Here is a 13,048-nt window from a genome sequence, read left to right as displayed (position 1 = left end):
ATGGGCTCAGATTGGTTAGCTGGCCCAGTATGTTGTGATTCGCTAACCGCAGTGCACGTTTGTCGGAAACTTCACGCCCCTTCTCTTCACCGGTAGACTGTGCTTTGGTCAGTATTAGAAACGATTATAGCCAAATATCTGTCGCAAGAACTATTAACCCAAAACACTAAACACTGGCTTTACTAGTAAGTTAGCCAAATCACACACAGAACCATGTTTAGCAAGCCTGTAGATAAATAATACATAAAAGCTCTAATCAAAGAATAATTTACACTAATGCCAAGTTCGCTGTTGAGATTTTAACGTTAGGTGTTCGTCGGATAACGTTAAGTATGAATGAGCATTTAACAGACTGGTTTGCAGAACAGCGTTGTCATCTGTTTACTTCCTTGCTACAACCTATTACAGGAAAACACATCGATGAAAAATAAATCAGACTTACAGGTTGTGGCCCGTAAACAGCTTCTGTTTGTAAATCCAGCTTTCAGGACAAGCCGTTGTGCATATCCTGTATTGAACTCGCGAACATTGTGGAAGTTTTCCTCTGTGAAATGTGCTGCGGGAGCCCCGTGCGCGTCGTGCATTCACACACTGGCCGCGTTTGTCTCACGCAGCTGACGTTGTGCAAATCCGGCATTGAACTCGCGAACATTGTGGAACTTTTCCTCCGTGAGATGTGCTGCGGGAGCCCCGCACGCGCCTGTTCCCCTCAGTCTCAAACACACATGTGCATATAACAAGTTGTATGTTAAACGCTCTGCAACGCACCCCCGTCCCTATGAAGGCTGAACAAAGCAAGTACCCCAGACCTGCAATCCGGATGAATATAACAGCGTTTCCTCGGCATCGCGGCAACAACACTCCAGCCTGACTATACCACAACAGCGCCGCGATACAAAATGGCACCCCCGCCCCCCCTATTTAATATTCTCGGAGGAGGGGTTTATGTAAATATTGAGCCTGGTGATGTCACCAACCCTGGAGGAATGTGTGTAGTCGCCTACTGGCCGTTTGCTGTAGTTCTTAGAAATGGATTTCTTTAAAAGCAAATATCTCCCTTTGCTTTAAACTTTGAACGTTGTAACTTTGCAGATGTTGTTTATGCTCAAGCAGCAACATAACACGCTAGCTAAAGTTAGAATAGTGAAATCGTGGTTTACCACCCCTTTAAAGTTCTGCATAATTAAGGGCGTGGCCACTTTGAGTGACAGGTAGATTGTCGTTTGTCTGCTGTCTGTTAGTCATCACGTCACCTCAACTCCAGCCACTTACCGCCTCTTTGCTCATTGTCAGTTATCCGAGAGTGACGCGTAATGACGCGCTGACAAGATGGCAACGGCCGACTTTGAGGCTTCAAAACGGCTCTTTAGAACCCTATGGGTGACGTCACGGACACTACCTCCATATTTTTTTTACAGTCTATGGCTTCAATCAAAAAGAGGAGTCATTGATCTGAATCATGGACTGAACCATTCTGACATCTCACTTACTCAGATGACTCGCTCGCTCACTATAAGACATAATTATTGATGTCAGACTCAATACAAGAAGAGAACAGCTACTGTGTTATTAAGAACAATGTTCAAAGTATGCACTTTGTAAGGTTAGTGAAACTTAAATTGGTTTATAATGAGTAAAATGAACAATGTAGAGGAATGGAGTTTCAGAGTTTTGTCATATTTTTATCAAAAACAATAGAATTGGTTAAGTTTAGCAAGATGTTGGGACCGGTTTTGGGTTTGAGGGGGGTTGCCCCCCACTGGAAAGACCTGCTGTGATGCCACGGATATGCCCTACTGAGCTCCAATCTGTGAGGAAATGTATGAAGATAACATACTTCTCTTATAGGAGAAAAACAAAACATGTCAAGACACTAAATCAAAAAGAAATATTCAAACACATGCAGTGAGGGGGCGTGAAATATTGATGCAGGGCTTTTTGATGTCGCTCATTAGGGGAAGAGGGTGAGAAACGGGACAATCTAACCCAATTTGTGTGTGTGGATGGGGTATATTATCAGTGTATGATGGATGTGCATGTGTGTGCACTGTGCTATGATGTGTGGGGGTTGCACATGATAAATGACATGCATTAGACAAACAGTTAGCTGTGTGCAAATGGGCATAGAGTGTCTGGACGGTGGTCCTGTGGGTTTAATTACACTAAGAGGAAAGACCCCACCCAAGTCTGGAGAACTGCACCACGCACTGTAATCCCCCTGTACCACACACAAATACACACGTACCGTCTCCAATCACAGCCCTGCTGTGGCACACAGCTGCCTGTTTATTTGGCTCCATAAAATACCCTTGTCTGACTCCTCTCATCTGCCATAGCAGCATGGGAAATGAATCACCATAACCGCCCCCAGCCCGGTCCGTTCTGTCTGATGGGTGGGGTCTGATGGGTGAATTTTTATGAGCTGCATTTTGACAATAAACAAGGCTATGGGAAAGCAGTTTTCCTTATTTCTAGCTATCAGCCCAGTGTCTACTGTCTAATTTGAAAAAATTTCCTATACAATAAAAACATACACTAACCAGGGCTCCAAGAACATAAAAGTACCATAAAATAGTCCATACAACTCATTTTACACAAAGTGCCCTGATGGTGCACTAGATTTAAGGTTTGATGAAACCATACGAAATGAACGTTCCAAAACCATAAAAGACTTTAGCCTAGAAATCTAGACGCACCCTAGTGGCAGCAAATGTAATTTGCAGCCAGGGTCGTTTTGCAACTTTTGTCGACTTGCGAGTTTGAAAAATCAAACTCTAGTCAGGCCAATCACATTGTGTATAGAGTCGGTGGGCGGGCTTAACATAATAACGGCATAGTTGTGACTGTTGCGTGTGAATGCCCTGCTACTTACCTGCTAACAAAGAACGGCACTGAAGTCATTCTTAAAAAAGGAAGAAGTGTTCAGAGTTTTGCCGACCGGAAATGGCTAAAGTTTAATCTATCAACTTTCAACCACTGGTGGGAAAACGCATGGGACTTAGTAGTGCTGGGCGGTATACCGGTTCATACCGAATACCGGTATTTATTTTTGTTATGATATGAATTTTGATGATACCGCAATACCGGTATATGTCGCTAAACAACGTTCGGAACGCGGCGCAGCGCGTCATTGTTTGAGAGGGGACCGATTTCACTGTTGCACTGTACTGGTGAGAGCAGTCAGAACACAGCTGAGATCGCATCTAAAGCCTATGGCTGAATACGAATCTGAAACCCCTATACCCTCGTTCACTATTCCCTACGTTATCACATTATTTGAAGGAGTGAATGAAAACGAGTGCGTGAAGTCGGACAACCGTTGTGTGTACATCGGCTGTACACTCGTTATTGCGGTGTGATGTGGGATAGACTGAGTGCACTCAATAACATCCAATGGTTTCGGACACCACTACAAAGCGCTGTCCCCTCCAAATAATGCCCTATTTGAAGTTATAGGGGGCTATTTCTGATTCAGCCCTTGATTATAGCGGAGAAACTACACGCGGCGCGCGCGCGCGAGAGCAGTTTCTGCGCGGAGCGCCGTGATGAGATTAACAGCGTTCTCCTCATGGATCATATTGCACATATATAGACCGGTGCGAGCGCGTTTAAGTTTTTAATGGCCATATTTCATATACTATAGTGCTCTGAACAAGTACCAGAAGCGTGTATGCGCACATATTTCATCACATCTTCTTCAAGTTATGTGCACTGATTTGGCTACACTGAACCATATGATCACGACCACTATGACACGATCGATTATTCTGCTATACAAAAGACAATGAATGATGCAAGTTAATAAATAAACTGACAATTCAAAGAAGAATGGGCAAAAAAGTAACTGCTTTATTCTTTCTGTTAAACTGATGTGTGTCATTTGTTCAGAGAGTGCTCTTAAATGTATTGCAAATATCCGCGTTTCTCCCTCGTTTTGTCAGTTTGTTGTTATATAGGGTTAGATTTTTAAAATGCTTAAGGTGCCCTCAACTCTGTTTTTTTTTTCTATCCGTGGTCATATTTTAATATTCATGTGCCTGTAATGAGTGTGTTGCAGGTCTATGTTTTATTGTCTCTCCATAGCATAATTTTGTGGGGCTTTGCAAACCTGTATTAACTCTAGTGTGGAGTTTTTCTACAATATTCACCCGTCATGACAGTAAAATAGGGCATTCCAGTCAATCTACTGCAGTATTTACTCTCTCAATCAGTAGAAAATGTGGTTAACACCCGGTCATGCATAGGGGAAAAAAATACCGTCATATACCGTGAAACCGATATAATTTAGAAAAATACCGTGATATATATTTTTGGTCATACCGCCCAGCACTAGGACTTAGCCACAACCCACTTGAGATTGTGGTCTCACCACGCTCTGGTTGGTTGTAGCGCTATCCTATTGTGTGCAGAGGGAATTTGAAATACAACCATTTATCCCGCCCCTCGGATTGGGCCCTGCCAATGGCGAGTTCCCAGACCCAACATTTTGATGTGGGTCTAGCTTATCAGGCTAATAAGACTTTTGTTAAACTTCGAAACACAAATTTTAATGAAGCCTGATATTTTTGTCCCTCCATTCAAAGTCCATTCCACCTAAACTTTCATGCTTCAAAGAGCTGCTAAAGACATCTTAAAAGTAATCAATTTAAATCAAGCCATTTAAATCCAGAACAGATTTCATTTCGCCTTTTATTCATGCATAAACATAAAAGAACATCAAACACGCCGAATGAAAGATCAAAGTGTCGCTAGCGGCCCGAGGTATGAAATAGTGCAGTATTTTCTTTTTCTGCGCAGCAATAATTGAATCTTTGAAGACTCGAAGGTAATTCACCTTTATTCCTCAGAGTAGCAATGTCTCACAAACAATGATAACATGATGTTTCACTCATAATTACTGCAGGCATCAAACAAAGACTACACAAGAATCATCAGCAAAACTTGGCTGCAGAGCAAGTACTGTACGCAATCAAATATTATTGCCACTGTCACTTGTTGGTGAATCTGGTGAAGAAGCTATATATACACATATACATCTCATTTGCACTTGCGCATTTTCAACTATGCCGTAACACAAATGCTCATGTGACAACATCCAAGCAAGAACCAATCATTATTGTCATAATGAGTGCATATTTGAAGATGCAGTGTGAATATGCGAACGCAAATGAGATTTGAGAGCTCATGTGTTGTGTGATCCTCAAGACACTCACACCAATGTCATCCGACCAATCCTCAACAGCTTCCCAAATCTACCAAAGGCATCTGTGGAATGGGTCTAAAACAAGAGTGGCTAACAAGATGGTGTGCCGCTCAGGTTAGATGTTGGTGTCAGCAGAACGTTTGGCAGAGCTTTGTGTTTGTTTGATATGGACAAAGCAAAAAGCAGCAATGAGTCATTACAATCGGCTGATACTCTGCCAGACTGATATTGTCTCAGTTAAATATTCATGTCCACTCAATGACCGCTTTCTATCTCATTTGCTGTGCCCACAGCATTTGTTCTCACAGACAGCACCCGTAGCGACACAAACAGACAGCTCTTTGGTGGCTGCCGCTGTGTGACCACTTCGTCTGAACACGTCTGAACAATGCCCAAGATACAGTGGCCTCAAAAAGCATTTGGACACTTACACCACACTTAAAAATGTATGCATTTAAAATAAAATCTAGTTTAAAACATGTGCCAAGTTCATAGAAATGTACTCTTCATGTTGGTTTAATACGTAAAAAATGTTTTTTAATAAAATTAAATAAAAGTTCAAATTTAATGATGTAACCAATAAAAAAAGGAATCCTAAATTTTTTTTGAAGTTATAACATATTTTCTATACACCTTTGAGCATACAAAAAAGTTACACTTTAGCATATTTTAAAGACAATAGAAGTGATTGTGAAATTACATATAAATATTTACTCATAGGTCAGAGGTCACTCTTGCGCTGGAACTAGACTCCTGTTCAGCAGTTTCTGTAGTCAGTGATTATAGTTAAGAAAGTTATAAATATGGATATTTTTCTTTTTAAAAAAAGCCTTTATTTACACACTGTATGAATTATGTATGGATTACTTTTATGATGTATAGATGTGCTTTTTTGGGCTTCAAAATCTAAGGTACCATTCACTTCCATTTAAAAGCTTGGAAGAGCCAGGATATTTTTTTAATATAACTCTGATTGTGTTTGGCTGAAAGAAGAAAGTCATATACAGATAGGATGGCGTGAGGGTGTGTAAATTATGAGATAATTTAAATTTTTGGGTGCACTAACCCTTTAAATCCTGCTCAAAGTCAAATGCACTCTCAAGGTCAACTAATTGCATTTAATATCAATTTAAACTACAATATTCATTTAATTGCAGTTAACATGTAGTTAGTTGTATAAAAACATTACATTTAACATCATAAGTAGTACATCATAAGTAGATTATTTTCAAATACATTATTTTCGTATTAAGTACTCTTCTTTTAAAGTATGCTAAAATGTACTTATTTTACATAAGAGTACATAGGACAAGCATTTTAGTTAATATAATTAATATAATATATAATATAATATAATATATAATATAATTAATATAATATAATATAATATAATATAATATAATATAATATAATATAATATAATATAATATAATATAATATAATATAATATAATATAATATAATATAATATAATTAATAAAATATAATATAATATAATATAATTAATAAAATATAATATAATATAATTAATAAAATATAATATAATATAATATAATATAATATAATATAATATAATATAATATAATATAATATAATATAATATAATATAATATAATATAATATAATATAATATAATATAATATAATGTCACTGAAATGTGCTGTGTAGGAGTGTGTTGGTGTATGGAAGATGATGCATCTGGCGCACTCTGAGTGACACACCCAGATATGCATTTCTGCAAACAGTCATTCCCACTGGGAGCGCTTTTGATCTACTTGGGCACGACTTCTTTTTGGTTGACAGCAGAGGTCCAAGGCGCGACTCAACCCAGTCATGTGTGCGTGTGAGCAGCTGTTTGTCAGCCCTCTGTCCATCGCAAGTGTGGGGTTTCGGATTAGGCCTACTGAGTCAAATAACAAGCCAAGAGTACACAGCTGGTCCACACACCGCAAAAACAACAGAAGGAACAAGACCAAGAGTGCACACTTACAAGGCATATTAATATGCATTACTGTACAATGAGGAAATGGACGAAGTAGAAAAATCCTCTTAAGTTCCTAGCATCTATCAGCTGTGATCAGAGGATTTAGACTGCCTACGCAGAGGGGATGCCAGCCCGATTAAACAGAGATTAAACCCACAATAAATTCACCTACATCAAACATCTTTGGGGTTCAAAGCAAGATCATAAAGCACCTCCAGCACTGATATCTGACTGCAAGCTGAGGCCTTTTGAAACTTCCTGTTGGTGTTGCTTAACTTCCTATGAGCAAGTGGAATGACTACGGTTGTTATGATGAGGATGACTTTTGAGGCTGAGTTATCAATGTCCTTTCTGTAAGTGACACATCTAGTCATAAAAAAATATATATATAATTATAGACATTAGTTTTCCTATAGCAATCACTGGACTCTTTACTCCTTTTAGCCCTCACAGATCAGTGTGCTGGATATTATTTTAATGATATCTTTCAACAGAAGCTATGGAACTAACATTACAGTATAAGGGAGTCACAGCCATTTAGCTGTGACTCTATAGCTGCTTTAAAGGGAAAGGAATAAAAGCATTAACCTATTAGAAATTACCTTCTTAGAAAGGGTTTCTTTGCTCCAGCATGCTAAAAGACTAAGAGTACTTGTTGACTGGCAGCACATTTAAACCCTTTCTGAGAAGTTGGACATCTGAATTTATCCCCCTTAATGCGTCGCCTCTACAGGCATCAAAGCCCTGCCTATGTAACAAATCCTCCTCCTCCAACAACAAATATTAACACTATTACTGTCAGACCTTATGTGTATAGAAACATAGCCCAGATAAATTGGTCTGAGAAAAAATTTCAATGAGTTCATATTGAAATCTCTTAATTCCTTGATATAAATCTTGTAGTGACAGGAAGTCTGATTCTATTCTGTGAAGCATCTTAGTTTTATGGCATTAATACATACAGTAAAATAAAATAAATAAAATAAAATAAAATAAAAAGTTGCCAATGTTATGTTGCCATTAATACTTATGCTGGATTGCTGGATTAACCAGTTCACTTAAAAGAATCAGATTAAAAGAATGATTCGTTCATGAGCCGGACATCTCTAGTATCTTGGCAAGAACAGAATGAGACGTTGTTGATATCGCTTCGGAAAATTCAAGGAAGACACATTTGAGATTACATAAAGATCTCATTTGTGATTTTCTTTCCTATGGGATGTCAAGACTGATGATCCAAACGATATAAATAGGGCAGCACAGATCCGTAAACTTATAAACTTGAAGTCATAAAGAAAAGGCATCTCCCTCTATTTAGACTTGCACACGCTCATTAACACCCTGGATTGAGCCATCAGTGGTTTGAACATCACTCAAGGGAATTGCTTTGACCTAGATCCAGTGCAAACCATAAACAGCAAAAAACACAAGGGAAAACAAAACACTTCTGCAAATTAACACAAGTCAGAAACAAAATGTTCTTTATAGGGCCGAAAACAAAAGAAATGACGATTGAATTGTTTCTCTGAGATCTGTATACTACCACACAGTTCAGAGTGTTCCTATGGGAAAGCTGAATGCGGGGCTAATTTCAAGTGTGTAGGGCTAATTTGAGCTATGAATTGCTCTTCAACAGCCTCAAAGCACCCATCGTCAGGTTGCCATGGCTACTTTAGGACTAGATGTGCTGCTGAGCTGCCAATCAGCACTGTAGTTTACTGCAGACACCCACCTGTAATGTCACTAAAACACACTGCAAGAGGAAGAGGACACAGCAGGACTCCTGACACTAGAGAATGCCAAACCAGGGGACTCGAAATGAGTCAGGACATTTATTGGAAACACGAAGCACTCATAGAAATAACTATTTTCACTTACTGTCTTGACCTTTTCTAATCTAGGAAACAAGCAACAAAAGTACACATGTATAAAAAAAAAAATGATGTGAACTTCACCTTACTGATGTGGAACTCCAGTCGCCGCATGTATCGCTCTATGGTCTTGATTTGCTGGGAAGCAAGAAAATAAAACAAAGTCAGAAAGTTATTTGCTGAAAAATGCAAAAAAAAAAATAATTTCCACAGAGATCAATCCAAGTTTAGAGTCTCTAATTTTAAACACAACTGACATCTTAGGCGATTAGAGTGTCGTAATAACGAATCACTGCTGTAGGAATGTAGCACATCATTTATGCAAAGCTTCTTATTTTTTCCTGATGCATGTTTCTAACTTCAAACTTTTTAAAAAGGTTAACACAGGTCAACTTAGACAGGTTAAGAAGCATTAGTGTGTTTAGGGACCCTACCTTGTCCAGATCATACAGCACACCCTGAGGAAGAAAAAAAGATATGTATTAGCAGAAAATGCTAGAGAAATCAAACTATTATAACAATAAAAACATATTTGGACAAATACCCTGCAGAAATGACCATTAGACCAGCATGAAATTCATGACGGTCTAGGCTGGTTTATGTTGTTTAATGCGGGTTAAACTGGTGGATCAGTATAGCCATGCTGTCAGGCAGCAAAATATAACTAGTGAAGGTGACCATGGATTTCTTGATGGTTTTGCTAGAAAAGTAGTCTGACACCAGCACACCAGCATTAAACTAAAAACACATGTCACACTGCAATTAATGACTTCTTATTGATTTTCTCATTTGTTTACACTAAAAAGAAAAGTCTTAACATCTTTTCTATACTTCTATATATTTGTATATACAATTTTAGGATAGTCACCTATTGATATCAATAGATTAGCAGCACTCTCATGTAGTGTAAACCATGGGCGTCGGAACCATTGTAAGTGGGTGGGACAAGACCCACCTACTTTTTAAGACCAATGATATTGGACCCACTCACTTCTACTGTCTCTAATTCATATTCAATACCGCTAACCGATAAACACTTTATTATTAAACAAACATAATATGCTTTATTTCCACTTTTCAAATATTTTCTTCATTTTTATTGAAAATAAATGCGTTTCCGATCTGATATGTGATGGGAAAAGGGAGTAGAGCGAGTTTGGCAAAAGGCGGATTCGAACCTTGGGTCGGTTTGCGTCAAAAGTTCCTGCCACGTGCTTTGCCCCTACGCTACTTTCCGCTGTAAATAATTTGGTGTTTTCTGTAATCTTGTCTGGCCCAACCAGACGTTTAGTAAACAAGGTGTAAACTTAATGTAAATGGCATCTTCTCCATAGAAATATTTTTGGGGGAAGACCCACACACATTTTTTTTGCTTCCGACGCCCATGGAACCCTGATGATGTCATATCCTATCTCACCAGTCTGGAGTTCCTCTTCATATCTTTCATGAGGGAAGTGAGTTTATCCAACTCTGTTTGGTGCACCTCTAGATATTCACTGACAGAAAGAGAAAACAACAAAGGCTTCAGAACTCTGTTGAACTGCATGAACAATGACTGTACAATGTACAAAGATTTCATCACAGCCATTCTGAGCATTAGTGATTCAAGCAGTCAATATGCATACAGTATGACGTTTGAGAGCTGAGAGAGAAGATCTACAGTATGTGTATGACAGGACATATGCGAGTCAGAGGAGATATTCTGAGCAGCACTCACTCCAGGCCTTGTTTGAGGGCCTCGTAAACTTCGTCCACTCTTTTGGGCTGAGGCTCTCGTGAGCTGCTGCTGCTGCTGGACTTGTGCCCGGACAGATGGGGCTTCCTGGGCTTTGAGATGGGCTTCTTCTGCACTGCTGAGTTCCCCATAAAGGAGTTACACCTGAAAACACAAACAGATGTCGATGAATCTCAAGAAACCTGTCAAGAACATGTGGTGGTCATTTTCACCCCAAAATCAAAAGAAAGAAATCAGAAATTATATTTTTCTTAAAGGGAATGAAGATTATTTTAGGACAATTACAATAAAGGAAAATCACTCCAGGTAACCAAGTCTCTTGTGTTGTTTGTTGCTAGTCAAGTCAAATGTATTTGTATAGCACACACTGTTTTAAAGCAGTTTTACAGAAAGTCATACAAGACTTTCTCTACAAGAATAGTTTTTCATGCTTGAATGTTCAAAAAACATAATTTTTCACATATTTTACATTGTTGCAGCACCCCACTTGTTTGTCAGTAATGCGGTTTAGATCCAAAATGAGTAATATGCTCTGATTAGTCAGCTTGACCAGTGTGCTGTGATTGGTCAACCACTTTAAGCATATTTCAGAAATGTCATGGCCCTTACCATAACCGGGAGTTTCAATATGCTACTAACACAACTCAAGCAGGCCTTGCCCCCTTTTTTGCGTATGCCTTGGGCAGGAATTATTTAAGAGAGAAAAAAGACAATTTACACCCTGATGCTCATGACATTACACCCCCTCTCGGAAGGTGTGTACTTGCGCCACAACTAAATAAAGTCCAAAAGTGCTCTGGAGGTGGATGTGGAGCTGGAGAGGGATGTGACCAAGGATGGTCTGACAGAGGAAACCACCATGAAAAACTTAAGAAGACGATGGAGGGAGGATCCAGATGCTGACCAAGAGCACAGAGGAGACAGAGTATACAGAAACCAGGCGACACCGTAGGTCCTGGAAGCCAAGGTGGAGCGGAGGGAAGATGGAGGTGGTGCCAGAGTACTGAGGTGCTGCTGATAGGGCTGAGAACCAAGGCGAAGCAAGAGGGAAGGTGGACCCTGGCGAAGCCGAATCGATGGAGGGACGAATCGCAGCTGAAGGCCTGGAAGTCTGTGGCGCAGGCGGAGAAATGACTGACCAAGGCGAAGCCGGAGGGAGAAGGGAGCCCCGGTGTAGCCGTAAGGACAACTTCCCCAGGTGGAACCGAGGGATGGAGGAGCCAAGGCAGAGCTGACTGGTCGCTGGTCCGAGGTGGAGTGACAGGTTCAGTGGCCCAAGTCATAGATAGGGGATCCTGGTGCCAATGCGGATCTGGACACTGGAAGACCCGAGGCATTGTTGCTAGTTAGAGCCAACTGAGGAGGAGTTGATGGATTGAAGGGAACCAGCGGAGGCAGGATTGACTTGCTATGGTAGAGGTGGTGGGTGGGATCATCAGAAATGCAGGAAACTTGGAGCTGGACGGGACCAATGGAGACTCAGGAGACTTGGAGCCTTGAAGCTGGGCGGAACCAGCGGTGACGGGAGACCTAGGGGAATAACCTCATCCAAATTTACCAAACCAAATTTCCCAGAGGCCAGATGCAGCTCACGCACCTAGTCAGACATGAGTAAAGGCTTCAGGCTGATGTTGTGCTCAGGAGTCAGCTCTGGCGTTGACATCACAGTGGGCTCGAGTTCTGTATCTGCGGTGGGCTCAGGCATCTTATCTTTTGGAAGCTTGGTTGGTGGCTGGCAGGGCTCTGGATCTGGAGTGGGGCTGGTGACGTCTTCAACTGCAGCGCAGACGGTGAATGAAGATCCACAATTCACAAGCACCCACTCCACATAGGCAGCAAAATTCCTCAGAGGACTGTCCACAGACAGGCATAATTAAAATAAAATAAAAATTATGTCTTATTTTTGGAGGTGAAACATGATCTGGAAAAGTTTTTGTAAAATTCACCCATGTAATTTCTTCACTTTAAAGGAGAATCTTATATCCATGGGATATCTATAAATCTTTGTTCCGCTGCAGCTCCCTAATGTAAACACCAGTGCGTTTAGTGCAGACTTGGAGTCTGTAGTCTAGTGTTGGAATTGTAGTGCACTTCGCACACATCTGTGCAATATCCTTGCAAATAACCAACCCTTTCTCTTTTCAGAGGTTTCAAGGATTCATGTTATAATGTCAGTTAAACCCCAAAATGTCATGAAGATCAAGCTTGTAGTGCTGTACATCTAATGCCACTCTTCCTCAATGCTTCCTGACATTT

At 40.2% G+C, this 13,048-nt stretch overlaps 1 protein-coding gene across 4 annotated transcripts in view; it reads right to left on the bottom strand.

Annotated features, from left to right (window-relative positions):
* The window catches only part of ripor2 (RHO family interacting cell polarization regulator 2), an 85,164-nt gene that overhangs the window by 24,050 nt on the left and 48,066 nt on the right, over positions 1–13,048 (bottom strand). For all 4 annotated transcript variants that reach the window (XM_079830042.1, XM_079830040.1, XM_079830041.1 and 1 more), the window contains exons 3-6: positions 10,775–10,936; positions 10,475–10,553; positions 9,492–9,515; positions 9,142–9,195 (exon numbers count right to left, since the gene is read on the bottom strand). In XM_079830042.1, coding sequence (XP_079686168.1) covers positions 9,142–9,195; positions 9,492–9,515; positions 10,475–10,553; positions 10,775–10,936 — 319 coding nt within the window. The remainder of the gene's footprint in view (positions 1–9,141; positions 9,196–9,491; positions 9,516–10,474; positions 10,554–10,774; positions 10,937–13,048) is intronic.

This window comes from Gobio gobio, assembly GCF_949357685.1.
Source record: "Gobio gobio genome assembly, chromosome: 11".
Classification (NCBI taxonomy): Eukaryota; Metazoa; Chordata; class Actinopteri; order Cypriniformes; family Gobionidae; genus Gobio; species Gobio gobio.
Note: the sequence above shows the minus strand (reverse complement) of the source record. Positions and strands in the feature narration are given on the sequence as shown.